The 19,031-nt window shown below is 46.8% G+C and overlaps 3 protein-coding genes across 3 annotated transcripts in view; 2 read left to right on the top strand and 1 right to left on the bottom strand.

Moving 5' to 3' along the window:
- Positions 1 to 19,031, bottom strand: part of LOC309550239 (uncharacterized protein) — a gene marked incomplete at both ends in the record, with an annotated part of 1,760,330 nt that overhangs the window by 1,383,024 nt on the left and 358,275 nt on the right.
- On the top strand, positions 8,921 to 9,950 carry LOC309548789 (uncharacterized protein; the record flags this gene model as incomplete). The annotated part of the gene is made up of 1 exon (XM_082248733.1): positions 8,921 to 9,950. The coding sequence occupies one exon, from the start codon at positions 8,921 to 8,923 to the stop codon at positions 9,791 to 9,793; it is 873 nt and encodes a 290-aa protein (XP_082104859.1). The 3' UTR covers positions 9,794 to 9,950.
- On the top strand, positions 10,002 to 18,916 carry LOC309548788 (uncharacterized protein; the record flags this gene model as incomplete). The annotated part of the gene is made up of 5 exons (XM_082248732.1): positions 10,002 to 10,010; positions 17,303 to 17,342; positions 18,353 to 18,480; positions 18,567 to 18,690; positions 18,807 to 18,916. 5 exons carry the CDS (start codon positions 10,002 to 10,004, stop codon positions 18,914 to 18,916), a joined length of 411 nt encoding a protein of 136 aa, XP_082104858.1.

Below are 19,031 nucleotides of genomic sequence, written 5' to 3'. Positions count from 1 at the left end.
GTGGCAGCAGTGGTGGTGGTGAGGGGGGTGGAATCGGTGGCAGCGGTGGTGGTGATGAGGGGGGTGGGATCGGTGGCAGCAGTGGTGGTGATGAGGGGGGTGGGATCGGTGGCGGTGGTGGTGATGAGGGGGTTAGGATCGGTGGTGGTGGTGGTTGGATCGGTAGCAGCGGTGGTGGTGAAGGGGGTGGGATCGGTGGCAGCGGTGGTGGTGGTGAGAGGGATGGGATCGGTGGCAGCGGTGGTGGTGGTGAGGGGGGTGGGATCGGTGGCAGCAGTGGTGGTGGTGAGGGGGGTGGGATCGGTGGCAGCGGTGGTGGTGGTGAGGGGGGTGGGATCGGTGGCAGCGGTGGTGGTGATGAGGGGGTGGGATCGGTGGCAGCGGTGGTGGGGATGAGGGGGGTGGGATCGGTGGCAGCGGTGGTGGTGGCTGGGAGGGGGCAGTGGAGAGCCGTATAGGGAGACCCTATGGGGGGCAGCATGATGGGAGGGGGACAATGGAGGACAGTATGGGGGGAGGGGGAAGTATGGGGCGGGGGGAGCAGAGTGACAGTCAGTTGGACACCTGGAACACTATACTTGCTGGGTAGTGTATTTCCTGACACTCTGCTGTGGCAGAGATTGTGTTTGTATCTACTTGAGCGGCCTCGGGGCAGGGAGCATTTCTCCTACCAGACCAGCGGCAGGAACAGCTTTGAAACAAGAAGCGGAAGTTGAAGCCGGAGTCGAGGGGGCGGAGCTGGGAGGCGGTCCTAGGAACAGATGACTACTTGTCAACATCGTAAATACAACTAGTGCCAGGCTGGATAGGAGGTCCGGTGGGGAGGCATATGGTAGAAATGATCCCGCCCCTGCAGCCACTGAAAGCCCTGCAGGAGCCAGAAGGAGAATGGAGGAGATTGGTTCTCCTATATGTCGCCCCTCCTGCCCGCCTATACACCCTCGTGCTAGCTGTATCCACAGTGTGGACAAGTGACAAGCAGTTATCCGTACCTAGGACCGCCCCCAGCTCCGCCCACAGCCCCGGCTAAGGCAAGCTATGTTCAAACTTGACAGAGGACCTGTGCGGGCCCCCTGCAGGCTGCTATAATTACGCCACTGTGTCGTACACAAGGAGGGGAAGAAGGAGAAGAGGACTTTGATGCTCCTCCCCTCTGTCTCAGCTCACGGCGCACCGTCACGCTCTTCTGTGCACCCGGCCACCGCGCCCCTAGTGGGCGTATTAAATGGTCATTTTTTTTTTCCCTCACTGCTGATCTGACTGCTCCGTTGTCGACGACCCACTCAGACCCACAGTTTGGGAAGTCCTGCTCTATTGTGTACATTACACACTCCTGACCCCTGCACTATATCCTCTATATTGTACATTACATACTCCTGACCCCTGCACTATAAACTCTCTGTTGTACATTACATACTCCTGACCCCTGCACTATAAACTCTCTGTTGTACATTACATATATATGACCCTGCATTATATACTTTATGTTGTACATTAAGTACTCCTGACCCTGCACAATATACTTTGTACTCTATGTTGTACATTACAAACTCCTGCACTATATACTCTATGTTGTACATTACATATTTCTAACCCCTGCACTATATACTCTATGTTGTAAATTACATACTCCTGGGGGGCGTGGCCTGAAGCTACATGTGAGCGGACGTGTGTGAGCAGAGCTCTCCCGGCCGACATCCGATTCTGCTATCCTGCTACCACATAGTCGAGCGGTAACCCCCTCTGTCACCTATGGACACATCCCTGATACTCACCCCACCATGTCCCCGCCAAAGAAACCAGCAGCGAAACTAGATAAATTCCGGGGCCTAGAGGGAGGCGTGCATGCCCAAGATGGCGGATCGCCACCCTCCATTCCCGCCGCGGCCGCGCCAGGGATCGATCAGGTTGCCATCCTTGCGGCCATCACGGATTGCAAAGCCTCTTTAACATCAAAAATTGAGGAAATCAAGATTGATATCTCCCTACTGCGACAGGATTTCCAGAAACTGCGGGGGAGGGTGACAGAGGCAGAGGGACGCATATCCAGAGTGGAGGATGATCTCCCCCCAGTCCAGAACGCTGTTGAACAGGCCTCTAGATACATTGCCTACTTATTACACAAGCAGGATGACCTTGAGAATAGGGTCCGACGCAACAATATTCATTTCATAGGGCTGCCGGAAGACACAGAGGGGGCCTCTCCTGCTACCTTTCTGGAAGAACTCCTGGTTAAATCTTATGGTAGGGAGGCCTACTCTCAGGCTTTTGTTGTTGAAAGGGCACATCGCATGCCAGCCAAGAAAACCCCTCCAGGTGTCCCCCCTTGGGTCTTCATTGCACGCTTTTTGAACTTCAGAGACAGGGATGCGATTCTATGCCTATCATGAGAGCGAGGTAACATCCCTCTGAACAACCATCATATCCTGGCCTTCCCAAATTTCTCCGCTGAAGTCCAGAAACAATGCAGCCGTTTCGGAGATGTTAAAAAGCGCCTCAGGACCCGCAAACCTTTAAATACTCTATGCTGTACCCTGCCAGGCTGCGTGTGATTGGAGAGGACAGAGTTCACTTTTTTGAGGATCCGGACGCCGCCGTAGCCTGGCTGGACCGCTTACCGTGAGTACCCCCTGTAATGCTTGTGCTCTGCCCCATAACTTGCCTGGAGACTTTGCCCGGTCTGTACTTACCTGTCCCCCTGTGTTGCGACGCACCCCTTACATAGATCCTGGACTAGGAATATACATGGGGGAACCTCATGCCCATAACTTTCCCCTCTTCTACCCATGCTTTTGGTGATGGTGTGTTCTGTTCAATGCCTCTCCTCGAACTCTAGGAATCCATCAGCTGCCTTGCGGCCTCAGTGTGACTGTTATTGTGGGGTTCAGTACCATCCTTTGTCTCCTTCCTTCTCCCCCCCCCCCTTTCTTTCGCTTATGACTCCACACTTCCCTGCTCTACCTTGATCTTTCCCTAGACGCTGCCCACCATGCTATGCTGGAACGTTCCCTTGCTTATTGGCCGGGAGGCCACTCTGCCCGCATAAGGAATTGTGTTCCTTCCCACTGGAATCTGCTCACCAAAATGTCCTGACCCTGGGACTACTCTTCGGAGATTGTTCGCCCCCTGAACTCGCAGCTCTTCCACCCACCTTTTGGGGTCCTATTTTACTGCTGGGCCACCCATGGGTGCTTGGTCCTGTTGTCCTACTTTTTTCATTTTTCTTTTGTACCTGGTTTTGGGTTTTATGCCCACACAAGTTGGGGTGTGTGTTGGGCTGGATGGGGGGTTGGGATAACTGTTTTTGAGTTTTGTACTACACCTTTTGTCTTTACCTTTGTTACTACTGTCATACATTTATTGTATTGTTCATTTGCCATGGTATCATGCTTTGGATTATGCACTGCAGGTGTGGGCTGTGCCTGTCCTGGGGTATCTTGATCCTCCTATGCCACCAGATTCTACTATCCATGTGATATGGCTCCGTTAACCATACTCGCCTGGAACGTACGCGGCCTACGAGATAAAGTTAAACAAACTGTTGTATTTTCCTACCTCAAGGAGCAGAGGGCGGTTATTGTTGCCCTGGTGGAGACTCATGCTGAGGGTAACCTGTTGGGCTACCTATGCCGTCCATGGGTAGGGTGGTCCTTCTACACGTCACACTCCTCATATTCCAGGGGTGTCACGCTGCTCATATCTCGGTCTGTGGTCTTTGATACTCAAGAGGTGGTGATGGACCCCTAGGGCAGGTATATTTTTGTCTGGTAGGATAGGTGGGCACGCAATCCTTTTACTGGCCTGGTATGTACCTCCTCCTTTTAGTGCTGTGCTCCTGGCTGAGGGAATGGCTTTCATGTCTAGGTTCCCATCCCTCCCTGCTATATGGATGGGCGACTTTAACATGGTACCCAACCCCTGTCTGGATAGGATGGGTCCGCCCGACTCCCCAGTCTACCCTGATAGAGTTACCCAATTTCACAGACTGCTTAGTAGTTTTCAACTCCTAGACTCCTGGAGGTGCCTCCATCCCAACATTAGAGCGTACTCCTGTTTCTCGGCCACCCATTCCACCATGTCCAGAATAGACTCCATCTGGATCTCCCAGGCCCTTTCGCCCAGGCTCTGCTGTGCTCGTTTTGGACCACGTCTGCTGTCAGATCATACCTCATACTTAATAGGGCTGTCCCCGTTTACCGACCCTCAACAACATCATTGGCGTCTGAACCTTTTTGGCTCAAGACCGTCCCTGACATTGACTCATTGACCGCTGAATTGGACTTTTTCTTTAGTGCTAACGTTGACTTTGCGACCCCCTCTGCTGTGTGGGAAACCTTCAAGGGACACGCCCGACTGCTCCTTTCTTCGCGCATCGCCAGGCACAAATGGGCGTCGAGGGCTGACCTGCCACGAGCCGAGCAACAACTAGCTGACTTAGAAACCAGATATGCCCAGTCTCCCTCGTCGGACTTACTGTCCCAGCTCCATCTCCAAACTCAGGCCCTAGATCATCTTTGCCAGGAACAGGCTAATCGCAAGTTATTTTTCAGCAGACAACGGGTGTTTGAACATGGGGTGCGTGCGGGCAAATTGTTGGCATACTTAGCACACATGGACGCTAGACCCCCTGTGGTAATCACACTTCACTCCTCGGTGTTGGGGGACTCATCGGTTCCATCGGCCGTGGCAGAGGTGTTTGCCTCATACTTCAGTGAGGTATACTCCTCCAAGGTTGATTATGATCCGTCTGATCTTGCCAGGCTGCTGGATACCCTCGAGTTTCCCACGCTGACTCCTGCGCAGGTTGAGATGCTCGAGGCCCCTCTCTCGGTTGATGAGATAGTCGTTGCTATCTCGTGTTTCGCGAGGGCTAAGGCTCTTGGTTCTGATGGCCTACCGATGGAGTTTTACTCCCATTTCTCTGAGACCACGGCGCCTCATTTGCTTGGGGTGTATGAGGCAGCCTTTGATGCAAGTACATTGCCTGACTCAATGCGCAAGGCTTTGATTGTCTTAATTCCAAAACCGGGCAAGGACCCATCGCTACCCGGAGTCCTACAGGCCTATCTCTTTGCTTCAAAGCGATATCAAAATTCTAGCCAAGATACTTGCCTTGATTCTCAACACGGTGATCCTCTCCCTCATACACTCCGACCAGACGGGCTTCATGCCGGCTAAAAACACAGCTTTTAATACCAGACGTTTGTTCATGAACCTTCAAGCTGCCCACGATTGTGTGGGCACAAGGGTCGTGGTGACACTGGACGCTGCGAAAGCCTTCGACTCAGTTGAGTGGCTTTACCGATGGCAATGCCTTCCCGGATTCAGATTCGGCCCGAATTTTGTTAAATGGTTTACTATCCTGTATAACCAACCGAGAGCCCGGGTGGTGGCTAACGGTTGGACATCCCAGCCATTCCCCCTGTCCCGTGGCACACGACAGGGTTGTCCCATCTCCCCATTGTTGTACGCGCGGGCGGTTGAGCCCCTCACAATGGCCATACGTTCAGACCCGGGTATACGCGGTTTACGTCGAAGGGACTTACGCGGATGACATGTTACTATACCTGGTGGATCCAGGTCCCTCCCTGCAGCGAGCCCTTCTTATGATACAGCAATTTGGTAACTTTTCGGGCCTGTCAGTCAACTGGGATAAGTCTCTTATCCTTCCCCTTGACAGTTTTTCTCCGTCGGCGGACAAGGTGGCTCTCCCCCCTATCCTGGGTTGCCATATTCAAGCACTTGGGTGTGCATGTAACCAGGTCTCTCACTGACTATATTCCCTTAAAGAGGTTGTAAACTCGTAAAAAAATTTTTTTTTTTAAACCTGTAAGAGAAACCCAAAATGAGCTAGTATGCATCGCATACTAGCTCATTATGAAATACTTACCTTAGAACGAGCCCCCGTCGTGCCGCCCGCTCATCTGTATGACGGACGACATATCCAGTGGCCCATCTTCCGGGATCGCGGCATCCGGCCATCTGATTGGCCGGAGCCACGGTGACGTCACTCCCGCGCACGCGCGCGTGAGCCGACAGTCACGGCACGGGGCTCTGAAGAAACAGCACCAGCGGCCGTTCCTTCAGAGCGCATGCGCCAGTGACGTTACTGGCTGCATGTAAGGTAAATATCTCCTAAACGATGCATGTTTAGGATATATTTACAGTACCTATAGGTAAGCCTTATCATAGGCTTACCTATAGGTAAAAGTGTCAGAGGAGGGTTTACTTCCTCTTTAAATATTGAACCTCTATTTGATCTGGTCAAGATATTATCCCTCGGCTCAATTGTCCCATTTCTTTCACTTGGACAAACAGGACTCGGACAGGTACGTGGCGTTGGTTTGTTGCGGAGAGGAATCGTGGCTCCCACACCCGTTCTGTGATCTGCTTCGGGGAGTTGGCGGCTCTCCGGCGTCTGCTGCCCGTCTTTTGTTCCAACACAGACGGATCTGGGACTTGGCGATATCCAAAACCGGGGACACTGGGTTCCACTCAATGACTCCCCTGTGGCGCAATCGTCACTTACCAGAATTTCTCCATATTTCTGACCCGGGTATCTGGCTTGACAAGGGTATTTATTTACTATCACATGTCATCTCAGGTGGCGCCATCAAACCGTTTCCCCAGGATCAAGAGGAATTTCAGCTCCCGGCCTCTATGCGATTTTACTTCATGCAGGTCACCCATGCCCTTCGGGCGCAATTTATTAACCATCCCCCTGCTTTACCCTCAGTTAAGCTACTGGACGTGCTTAGAGTTTAGGATCACCACAAACTAATTTCCCAACTGTATGATATACTGGGTACCAAGCAGACGACCGACCTGGCGTATGGTGTTCGGGGATCCTGGGTGGGGGATGTTGGGGAGCTGGAGGAGGAAGACTGGTGTGATGCATTGGAGGCCTGCACCTTTGTGTCCCTGAAACTTTCGGATCGGCTCACACAAATCTATATCACCCACAGATCGTACCTCACTCTGGTGAGGATGGCCAGGTTTGACTCCTCTCGCTCCTCTGCGTGCCCCAGATCTGTGCGCTCCCCGAGTACGTTTGGACATATGCTATGGCACTGCCCATTCGTGTAGGGTTTCTGGACACAGGTTGTCCAGTTCCTCCACGACCTCATGGGCTGCCCGGTCTCCCTGGATTCTAAGATGTGCATCCTTGGGATTTTCCCCGATGAAGACATAGATAAATATACACTCCACTTTCTCCGTGAAACTCTGTTCACCGCTAGGAAATTGATAGCCCTAAAGTGGATGCAGTCATCTCCACCCACTCTGTCTTCGTGGTTAGCGGCTGTCAATGCCACTCTCCCATATAAAAAGGTCTTATATGCTAATAGAGGATGTCCAAGACAATATAATAAGATTTGGGACAGATGGCTCGAAGCCCCTGCCACATGCACCTCCTGATCACGGCTGTTTGGTTTAGTGGCGGCTTGACCTTACTGTGCCCTTGGGCTCTCTCCCGCACCCGCAGTGCGTGCTTAGCTTGTTGTTTTCACAATTGTTGGATTGATACTGCATTATCCTGCTGCAGGCCTGTGTTGCTGGTATTACCAATCTTTCTCGATAATGGTGCTCCCCCCCCCTGTTCCTAAGGACGGGGGGGGGGGGGGGGGGGTGGGGTGGCTGCAATATTATACGCCTGTTTGACCTTACTTTCTGTACCATTGGTTTCAGTAATGTTTTCAATGACAGTGATTGTCCCTTTTTTCTGCTTTTGTTATGTACCTAACTCAATAAAGGTTTATTTGTTTTAAAAAAAAAATTACGTACTTCTGACCCCTGCACTATATACTCTATGTTGTACATTACATATACCTGACCCTGCACTATATACTCTATGTTGTACATTACATACTACTGCATTATATACTCTATGTTGTACATTACATATATATGACCCTGCACTATATACTCTGTTGTACATTACACACTCCTCACTCCTGCACTATATACTCTATGACTATGTTGTACATTACATATAGATGACCCTGCACTATATACTCTATGTTGTACATTACGTACTCCTGACCCCTGCACTATATACTCTATATTGTACATTACATACATCTGACCCTGCACTATATACGCTATGTTGTACATTACATACACCTGACCCCTGCACTATATACTCTGTGTTGTACATTACATATATATGACCCTGCACTATATACTCTATGTTGTACATTACGTACTCCTGACCCTGCAGTATATACTCTATATATTGTATATATGCACAATATATACACATAATATGGATTCTCTTTTGTTACACCCATTTCCTACCAGCTGGACATTTTATATCGGTAGATAGTGAGTAGGTGTCCCGCACATCAAGGCGTGGCCTGGCGTAGGTCCAGACTGAGACTGCCATTTACTATCATACAGCAGGTCTTGACTTGATGTGTGACTCCTGGGACACCTAGTCACCCTCTACCATTTACTAGTTACCTTGAGGGGGGAATTGTAAGATCCTCAGAGACAAAGCTGCCTGATGTGGGCGGAGTCCTGGTTTAGGGGAACCAATCTGCTGATGTCTAGTAATAATCTTTGTATTTCTATTTTAGTACATGGACGGGAGATGAGGAAAACCTCAGAGGATTGTCTCACTTTGTCTCCAGACTGTAAAGTAGAAGATGAGGACATCACACAGTATAGTCCAGGAGAAAACCTGGCTACCTCAAATGTCCATCCGGCACCACACAGTGTAGATGGACCATCGTATTCCTCATATCCTGAGGAACCTCAGACTGTGAGGGACAGTGCCGGACCATCGTATTCCTCTTATCCTGAGGAACCTCAGACTGTGGGGGATGGTGCCATCCTTCCAACACATAGGAGGTTTTCCTGTACTGAGTGCGGGAAGTGTTTCCGTTTTAAATCCCGTCTTAATGAGCAAAAAAGGTCTCACATGGTAGAGAAGCCGTATTCCTGTGCTGAGTGTGGGAAATGTTTGTGTTCTAAATATGGTTTTAATTTGCACAAAATATCTCACACGGGGGAGAAGCCGTTTTCCTGTTCTGAGTGCGGGAAATGTTTTTCACTAAAGTCTCATCGTAACAGCCTTCATAGATCTCACATGGGGGAAAAGCCCCATTCCTGTCCTGAGTGCGGGAAATGTTTTTCTTATATGTCCAGTCTTTTAATACATCAGAGATCTCACATGGGGGAGAAGCCGTATTCCTGTCCTAAGTGCGGGAAATGTTTTTCACGGAAATCCAATCTTTACGCACATCAGAGAACTCACACGGAGGAGAAGCCATTTTCCTGTCCTGAGTGCGGGAAATGTTTTTTACGGAAGTCCAATCTTTACATACATCGGAGAACTCACACGGGGGAGAAACCGCATTCCTGTCCTGAGTGCGGGAAATGTTTTTCACATATGTCCAGTCTTTTCATACATCAGAGATCTCACATGGGGTTGAAGCCGTATTCCTGTTCTGAGTGCAGGAAATGTTTTTCAGAAAAGTCCTCTCTTTCCAGACATCAGAGATCTCACACGGGGGAGAAGCCATTTTCCTGTCCTGACTGCGGGAAATGTTTTTCACGGAAGTCCAGTCTTTACACACATCAGAGATCTCACACGGGGGAGAAGCCGTATTCCTGTCCTGAGTGCAGGAAATGTTTTTCAGATAAGTCCAGTCTTTTCAGACATCAGAGATCTCACACGGGGGAGAGGCCGTATTCCTGTCCTGAGTGTGGGAAATGTTTTTCAGATAAGTCCAATCTTTACAAACATCAGAAATCTCACACGGGGGAGAAGCTACTTTCCTGTCCTGAGTGAGGGAATTGTTCCTCACTGAAGTCCTGTCTTCCTGTACATCAGGGGTCCTACACAACCCTCGAGGTGTTAGTGCCTTGAGTGCGGGAAATGTCTTCTATATGAATGTTGCTGGACATGTGGAGAAGAAGCACACCCTGATATACACCTCAGATATACTCCATGGCTTATCTTCATCATGTAAGAAACAGTTCACAAGGAGATCAGAGACATGGATGAAGTGTTGTACCGTGTTGGCTTTTCATTGGCTGAGTAAATTTTGGGGTGTAGAGTGGTAAATAGAGCCGTGAAATGAAGGAATCACCTTCAGAATGTCTTGCTTGTCTGTGTGACGGTTACGGATAATGATATAGCGGGTTACAGAGCTAGAAGCTGTGAGATCCCATATATCTTTATCAGTAAACTTTACACAGACAAGACAGAAATTCTGAAGTTGATGTCCTTCATTTCAAGGCTCTACTTACCAGTGGTGACCCCGAAGCATGTCTCTCTGTCTTCAGTCCATCCTTCTCCCATCCCCCAACAGGAGGGAAGGAGAACTCAGAGATAAACTAGGTGAGAACTTCTTTCCTTTGCTCCTGTGTGGGTTTGGGTGGCTTGGCACGAGAGGTAACACCGCTTGTCTTTATATTTCTACATATCTTGTCTGGGTGGAGGTTATTGGTTGGAAAATTTTTATACTGTTTGATTTTCTGTAAATAATTTCTGTTTTCCCTTTGAAGGGAGATATTATGTGTGGTTTGATGAAGTGATTGGCTCAATAGTTACCACTTCACTTACATGTTTAGTTTTTATAAAATAGATGAACAAATATGACAAATGTTGGTCTTATTTTATTTCACTCAGTGATTTCCTATGATCATTGGGTCCATCTAGTGGCCATAATGCGGTATTAAACTAATTTTCCTGATTGAGGTATTTTGGAACTAATACCTCATTATGGCCACTAGTTGGAGCTGACGATTATAGGAAATCACTGTGTTTATTAGAATACGGCCAGAATTTGTCACGGCTGGACACATGCTTGTTACACTCACCCAACATATTCTTTGCATAGACCCCTTAGTTTCCTATGTCGGGGAGGGGGGGTCATACAAATCCCTGAGATCATACCCATGTATTTATGAGTACAGTACACATTGAAGGACATAAAAACCAGACAGAGCTGTTTTTTAATTCTTTTTGCACCCATGGTAAAATGCAGATTTTGGGCCTGAAGATTAGATAAAACCCCCAAACATATATTTTCTGAAAGCAGAGGCCCTGGAGAATAAAATGGTGGTAATTGTTAAGGTGTTCCTCGTACACAAATGTCACCTTCATATCCGGGTTTATTTTCTACTTTCCCCCATTTTCTATGGTGTGATCTTTTCTACAATACTTTGTTATAATAATGTAACACGTTGTGTATTGTATTGGACACAAATTATTACCGACTCCGCCTCCACATTCCAGACAAGTAATTTTCCTGACCAATCAGATTTCTTCCTTTACCATTTTATTCATTTTTTTTTTTTTTTTGCACTCTTGTTAAAATTAAAATTAGGATAAAAAATATATTGAATGAAAAAAATTGTGTGTGTTGTGCAATTATAACAAGCTTCAGTATCCAGAAACGGCTGGTAGGTGACACTTCCATATACAGCCCAAGGAAGTGACAAGAAGCCCCTAGGAACCTTTGGAGGAACCCTGGCTGAGAAATGCTGGACTAGGCAGTCATATATTATTATTATTATACAGGATTTATAAAGCGCAAACAGTTTGCGCAGGCTCTGCAATGTTAGGGCAAACAGTGCAATTACAATAAAATTCAATACAGGAGGAATCGGAGGGTCCTGCTCTTTAGAGCTTACAATCTAGGAGGGAGGGTCAAGTGATACAAAAGGTAATAACTGTGGGGGATGGGCGGATGGAGAAAATAAAAGTGCATTTGTTAGGTGGGGGCAGAATAGGCTTCTCTGAAGAGATGAGTTTTCAAGCAACGCCTAAAGGTGGATAGAGTAGGAGATAGACAGATTGGAGTAGAGAGTTCCACAGGATAGGAGAGACTCGGGAGAAGTCCTGGAGGTGGGAGGAGGTGTCAAAGGAACTAGAAAGCAGAAGATATTGGGAGGATCAAAGAGGATGATTTGGTTGGCATATTGAGACCATTTTAGTGGTATTGCTGGGGGCCGAGTTGTGAATGACTTTGTAAGTTACCGTTAATATTTTTTATTTAAATGTGTTGGGTGAGTGGCAGCCAATGAAGGGATTGGCAGAGAGGGGTAGCAGATACTAAGTGGTTTGTAAGGTGGAGGAGTCTGGCAGCAAAATTCATGAGGGACTGAAGGGGGGATAGCCTATGTAAAGGTAAGACAATGAGGAGGGAGTTGCAGTGGTCGAGGCGAGAGATAACCAGGTAATAGGGATGGGCAAATGGTTTGGGACGGGCATAAGTTTGGCTTGAACATCGTCTGTTTGGGTGTTCGCCCAACACCAGAAATGTCTGTGTGCGTTTTTTTTTTTCATGTTTGATACTATCAATGCAATTATTATTTTTTTAATTATTTATTTATTTATTTTTTTACAAAATATTGTTTTTAAAGGAGCAGTGATTTTAATTAATGCTTACAATGAAAAGAAAAATTCCTTTAAATATAGTGCATGGGGAGTCCCCTTAGTCTGCCTATAAAGTGGTGTATCTGTACTGTGTATAGAACCTGCTGCAGCAAAACTGACATTTATAAAGAAAAAAATTACATTTAAATTGATTTTCCCGGCCATTGCAATAGAAATAATAAAAAAAAAAAAACAATGTGGGGGTCCCCCCTCGGTCCATACCAGGCCCTTTGAAATCCCCACAATCATTCTCGGTGACTTCAACATCCCAGTTACTACAAACACTTCTGTTACTTCTAAATATTTTAGTCCATCCTCCTCATTTGGCCTGAAGCAGTGGATACACAATGGATAGAGGCTTCTACTCACTCTGGTGGCAACACCCTCATCCTTGTATTCTCCCACCGATGCACTCCATGCAACCTCTCCAACAATCCTCTCCCTCTCTCTAAACACCACTAGGGATGGGCGAACAGTTTTGACCGAGCATAACTTCAACCTGAAATGGCCCCTTCAGGTGTTTGCCAAAACACCCAAATTTTCTGTGTGCTCTGCGTTTCTTCTATTTATTTTACTATTTAAATCCCGCTGAGTGCACAGTCAATAGGATGTTAAGAAGCGAGGCCGGGAAACCGGCCACGGCGTCCTTAACAACAAATGAGTCCTCAGCTGTCAGCGGGCTCTCCCGTAGACAGCTGAATGTAAAAAAAATGATTGTTGGCAAAGAAAATAAAAAATGGGGAAAAAACGGCATGGGGTCCCCACCGTCTACACCAGGTCCCATCCATACCAGGCCCAAAAGAGGCTGCATGCTTGGATAAGGGTCTGGTATAGATTTTGAGGGGAAACCCCAGGCCAATATTTTTTTTTTTTAAATGGTGTATCTTTCCCCCCAAAATCCATACCGGACCCTTATCTCAGCACGCAGCCTGGCGGGCCAGGACAGGGGACAAGTGAGTGCCCCCCAAACCACACCTGGCCACATGCCCTCAACATGGGGGGGTGCTTTGGGTTAGGGGGGGTCTTCAGGGGGCTTATCTGGAAATCTGGAAGATATTAGATTGGTGAAATTCTCGCGCTGTCACTTTATATGAATCCTAAAATCCTTTAAAGCTGCAGGTACTGTTATTGGTAACCTACACAATTCAGAAATGTATAACAGGGGGGAGTACCGCGCTTAAAAGGTGCTTAGTGCATGTTATTCGTACATTTAATAATTTACTTTCAGTGCTTTCAAATGTTTAAAATAAAATATAAATATTCTCCAGTGTATAAAATTATATAAATATTCTTCAGTGCATAAAAATTAAAAAAATCTCATTAATAAATAAAATATTTCTTACAAGTGATGTAAATATGTGCTATAAATAATCCTTAAATATATCAAAATTTATAAAAATGAAACATAAAAATAAAATGCCAGTGATAAATTATGTGCTTATAAGTTTCCAATAATTAGTTCAAAAGTGAAAAAGTGCCACAGTGTCCTTGTATATATAAATAAAATGGTGTATATTCAAACGCCTTTTCTTTCCCAAAATTCATGCAGGTGCTCTTCCATGCAGTGGCCACTAGGTGTCCTAAGCGCTCACCTCAATTGGCTTTATAACCAGCTTTGTATGGTATCATGTGTAATCCTCCTTTTCTATGGTTAATGGGTTCGGTCACTGATTCTCACACTTATCCCTTTTCACGCGATATTCCAGGGGGTGTGTATGGAGCCTTTGAATCTCCAAAATAAATGGGGCCACAATAGTGAGGTACCGTTTGGTGATTTTATTAAAAGAGATAAAAATCACAGACTCACATTTTCCTTCGTCTTTGCCAATGCATAACAATCCCTGGAAGAAGCTGTGTGGGCACGCAGCGTAACGCGTAGGACGCCAAACCGGAAGTGACGTAGCGACAGTACAATTGTTATGCATTGGCAAAGACGAAGGAAAATGTGAGTCTGTGATTTTTATCTCTTTTAATAAAATCACCAAACGGTACCTCACTATTGTGGCCCCATTTATTTTGGAGATTCAAAGGCTCCATACACACCCCCTGGAATATCGCGTGAAAAGGGATAAGTGTGAGAATCAGTGACCGAACCCATTAACCATAGAAAAGGAGGATTACACATGATACCATACAAAGCTGGTTATAAAGCCAATTGAGGTGAGCGCTTAGGACACCTAGTGGCCACTGCATGGAAGAGCACCTGCATGAATTTTGGGAAAGAAAAGGCGTTTGAATATACACCATTTTATTTATATATACAAGGACACTGTGGCACTTTTTCACTTTTGAACTAATTATTGGAAACTTATAAGCACATAATTTATCACTGGCATTTTATTTTTATGTTTCATTTTTATAAATTTTGATATATTTATGGAAATCTGGAAGCCCCCTTGCAAAAGGGGGCCCCCAGATCCTGGCCCCCATTTACCAAAAAAAGTGTTTAATAATAAAGACATGAGGCAGTTTTTGACAGTTCCTTTATTAAAAATAAAATAAAAAAACAATGTCCCCTTATGTAGATCCATCGTCAATCACAACGACAGATTCACCGCCGACCCAAAAAAAGAAAAAAAAAAAAAAAACTGCGCCCATGAAGAGGGCTGACTGTCGAATGCCTGCTCCGCTGGGTGACAGTTTTTAAATAGGTAATGAACAGAGCCACCTGGTGGCCCTGCCCCTTATGATGTCACCGATCCAGCATGCACCAGTCAGTTACATCACAAGGGGGGCGGGCCACCAGATGATGTCACCAGGTGGCACTGCTCCTTACCTTTTTAAGAACTGTTAGACTGTCATTCCTTGAGGGTGGAGTGTTTTCTTTTTTGGGGTCCAGAGGGGCAGTGGGTGTCATGACTGACGACGGATCTACATTGGAAGACATTGTTTTTTTGATTTTTCTATAGAAGGAATTGTGAAAAATGGGTTCATAGCCTCATTTATTTTTACAATGTACCCCAAACTCATTCACATAGGGGGGCAGGATCTGGGGGCCCCCTTGTTAAAGGGGGCTTCATGATTCTGATAAGTCCCCTGCCTGAAGACCTGCACAACTACAGGCCAAGGTTGTGGGGAAGAGGCCCTTGTCCCCATCAACATAGGAACAAGGTGCTTTGGGGGGAGGGGCGAGCCCAACGTGCCCCAAATAACCCCCAATGTTGAGGGCATGTGGCCTGGTATGATTCAGGGGGGCGCTCACTCACCCCCCCCATTCCTGGCCTGCCAGGCTGCATGCTCGGATAAGGGTGAGGTATAGATTTTGGGGGGACCTCATGCCATTTGTTTTTTAAATTTTGGCATGGATTTCCCCTTAAAATTCATGCCAGACCCAAAGGGCACTGGTATGGATTTTGGGGGACCCCATCCCCGATTTTTATCTTGCCGGCAATTTTTTGTTTTTTACATTCTGCTGTAAGCGGGGAAGCCCACTGACAGCTCATAACTCATTCGTTGTTAAGGACCCAGCGGCCGGCTTCCCAGTCTCGCTTCCTAACAACCTATTGACTGTGCGCTCGGCGGGATGTAAATAGTAAAAAAAAATGTAAACACAGAGCGTACAGAAAATTTGGGTGATCGGTGAATGTATCCTCGGCCCAAACCGCTCGCCCATCCCTAGTGGTGTTTGGAGGGAGGGAGAGAATTGTTGGAGAGGATGCATGGAGTACATAGGTGGGAGAATACAAGGCTGAGGGTGTTGTCACCAGAGTGAGTAGAAGCCTCTACCCATTGTGTATTCATTTCTTCAGGCCAAATGAGGAGGTTAGACTGAGAAGTTTGGAAGTAGCAGAAGTGTTCGTAGTAACAGGGATGTTGAAGTCGCTGAGAATGATTGTGGGGATTTCAGAAGAGAGAAAGTAGGGCAGCCAGGCAGAGAAGTCATCAAGGAAAGTTAATACCGGTCCAGCGGGCCGATAGATCACAGCAATTCTAGAGGAGATTGGAGAAAATAGACGTATACAGTGAGCTTCAAATGATGAGAGGGAGGAGAGTGGAGAACCTGGAAGGTGCTCTGTGAGGATAGGAGGATTCCACACTCCACCTCCCTTGTGTTCCCTAGGTCTAGGTTTACACCTACTTCATTCATCTTATGGTGTTTATCAATAAATGAAGTAAACTGATCCATGTGCAAATTCATATACAACATAAAGTGCTTTGTGCTCAAGATGCTGTTCCCTGCAGATCTACTGCTTCCACTTTACACATACTTCATTAATCTTATAATATTTTCTTTAAAATAAAAACCTGTGCAAATTCATCGTAATATACAATATTTTTTGCTCAATATAGTTTTCTCTGCAAGTCCACTGCTTCCACTTTGCATCTACTTCAACAAAGTTCTGTTGCTCCAAAAAAGTTCACAAGTTAATAAAAGGTTGATAAGGTGTGAAAGTGCTCTGTGCTCCAAACTGTGCCAGCTGTAGTGTAGCCACGTCTTCTTCCACCTCTTACACACATGATGGTGAGGGCGCCCCCTTAGTAGTGCTTCCCCCTCACCAAAGCAATATGACTCCCAGCTTTTCAGCTACCAGAGTCACAAACATCCTTCACACTCTCCTCACCTCCGATGGCAAAGGAACTGGATCCTCCTCGCTCACTCCTGCAAGTCTGCTGCACTTTCTGTCAGTCTCCCTCCTAGACTCGGCTTCCTCCTCCGACCGCTGTTCCAGCAGGAGCTCCGCCTCTTCATACACACTCAGGGAGGAGAGAAAGGGGAAGGATATACAGTACATACACACACAGCACAAGGCCGTGTTCACACTACCAGACGGTTCTCAGGGCTGCAGTTCCTCTGAGCTCCACAAGGTGGTGATCTCACTTCTACCCAGACAGGAAGTCTCTATGGAATACAGACAGGAAGTCTCTATGGAATACAGACAGGAAGTGATGTTAGGTAAAGAGGACATTCCATAGAACGTAGAGGGAGACACTGCAGGATCTGGCGGCAGAGGAGGTAATAAGTAGATTAACCCCTTCAAGGGGATCAGTTGATGATTAATATATCTTGCTTCCAAAGCTGACCACACATGGATGGAAATGTGACCGATCCCTGCTGAACCAGCTGAATTTCCATGTATCTATGGTCACCTCCCCTCCCCCTTATCTCCTTCATTATGTAAGTCATGCTGAGATAATCTCCCATTGGCTGAGCAATATTCTCATTTGTCTCTGAGCTCCTTCTTGCTATTCCTCGTCCTGCCTGTTGTTTCCTTGGATTGATTTTCTGTGTAGTGACCCCGGCTTCATCTCTTGGATGCGCTCGTCTGTTGCTTGTCCTGACCTTTATCCTGATTCCTGGATCTCCTCCTCATCTCTCCTCCATATCCTCTTACACAGCTTTTCTCCACACCTGCAGTGAAGTGACCCTGGGGGGTGGAAACTTGGCACCAGCATGCAGCAAAATCCATCCCCACCATTCGGAGCTCTGGAGAAAATTGTCTGCTATTTACACTCCTTTCCTCCGCACGTCACCTGATCACATGAGAGCTTATTTCACACTCCTGACAGATTTCTGTATGGTAAAGGTCAAAGTTCACTCTTCATTTTAGGAGAAGTGGGAGGCACCCAGGAACAATGATTTGGTTAGCACAGGATCCTCATATAGAGGACCCCTCAAATCTCCCCATCTAAATGTCCCTCCATCCAGAGTCTATATGTCCTATGACATCACACTGACCTCACAGCTCCTCCCCCCAATGTCCATCCATCTGGCTTTTTTTTTCTCATGCTCTTAGGATGTGGGCGGACCCTTGGCATCCTCATTAGCAAAGTGGGTCTATTGGTCCTGCGTTGTATGTAATGATGTCAGAATGCCTGCAACAAGCTTTTACTCTGCGTAGTGTGGGGGTCCTGTGTGGGTAAATTATACCTCAGTCTGAGGTGGGGCTTTAATCAAATGGAAACCCGAATGGTGAGGTGAGGAGGATTCTGGGAATTTCATTTGATTTTACTATTTGTGTTCAGACCTAGAGTTTTCCTCCTGTGAAGTCTGGAGATCATATGACCATCACATTGCCTCCACCTCCCTCCCTGATAGAATAGAGAAATACAAAGAAGATTCTAGAAGTCACCAGAGAGATCATGGAGGAGAGGTGAGCGGTGCTGGGAATTCTGGGACATTATCCAGTAACAGACAAGGGATGTGTCTGGATGGTGACTGTATCATTGTGTGTGTCAGGTTCCTATAAGGTGTCAGGATGTCACTGTCTATTTCTCCATGGAGGAGTGGGAGTATTTAGAAGGACACAAGGATCTCTACAAGGACGTCATGATGGAGAATCAGCCGCCCCTCACATCACCGGGTAAGAGGAGACTTTATTGTAAAGTAGAGAGCAGTACGGAGGCTCCACCTAGATCCCCCATCATCTGATAAACACATAGAAACAATGTATTCAGTCAGTGTGTGTGTTTCCTACAGATGGATCCAGTAATGGGAACCCACCAGAGAGATGTCCCCGTCCTCTGTATTCCCGGGATTCCACACAGGAAGGTCACACCATCCCCCACCATCATCAGGTAGATGACTGACAATGATTGGTAGCTCTGATTTATATACAGTATGTTTGTTACAATGAATGTTTTATTATATATTCAGAGTGGAATCCTCGGGGATGATAATATTGATGTTAAAGAAGAGTATAAA

The sequence above is a fragment of the Pelophylax lessonae genome (genome assembly GCF_965119305.1).
Source record: "Pelophylax lessonae genome assembly, chromosome: 3".
Classification (NCBI taxonomy): Eukaryota; Metazoa; Chordata; class Amphibia; order Anura; family Ranidae; genus Pelophylax; species Pelophylax lessonae.
The sequence above is the reverse complement of the archived record's forward strand: the minus strand, read 5'-3'. Positions and strand labels throughout refer to the sequence as shown.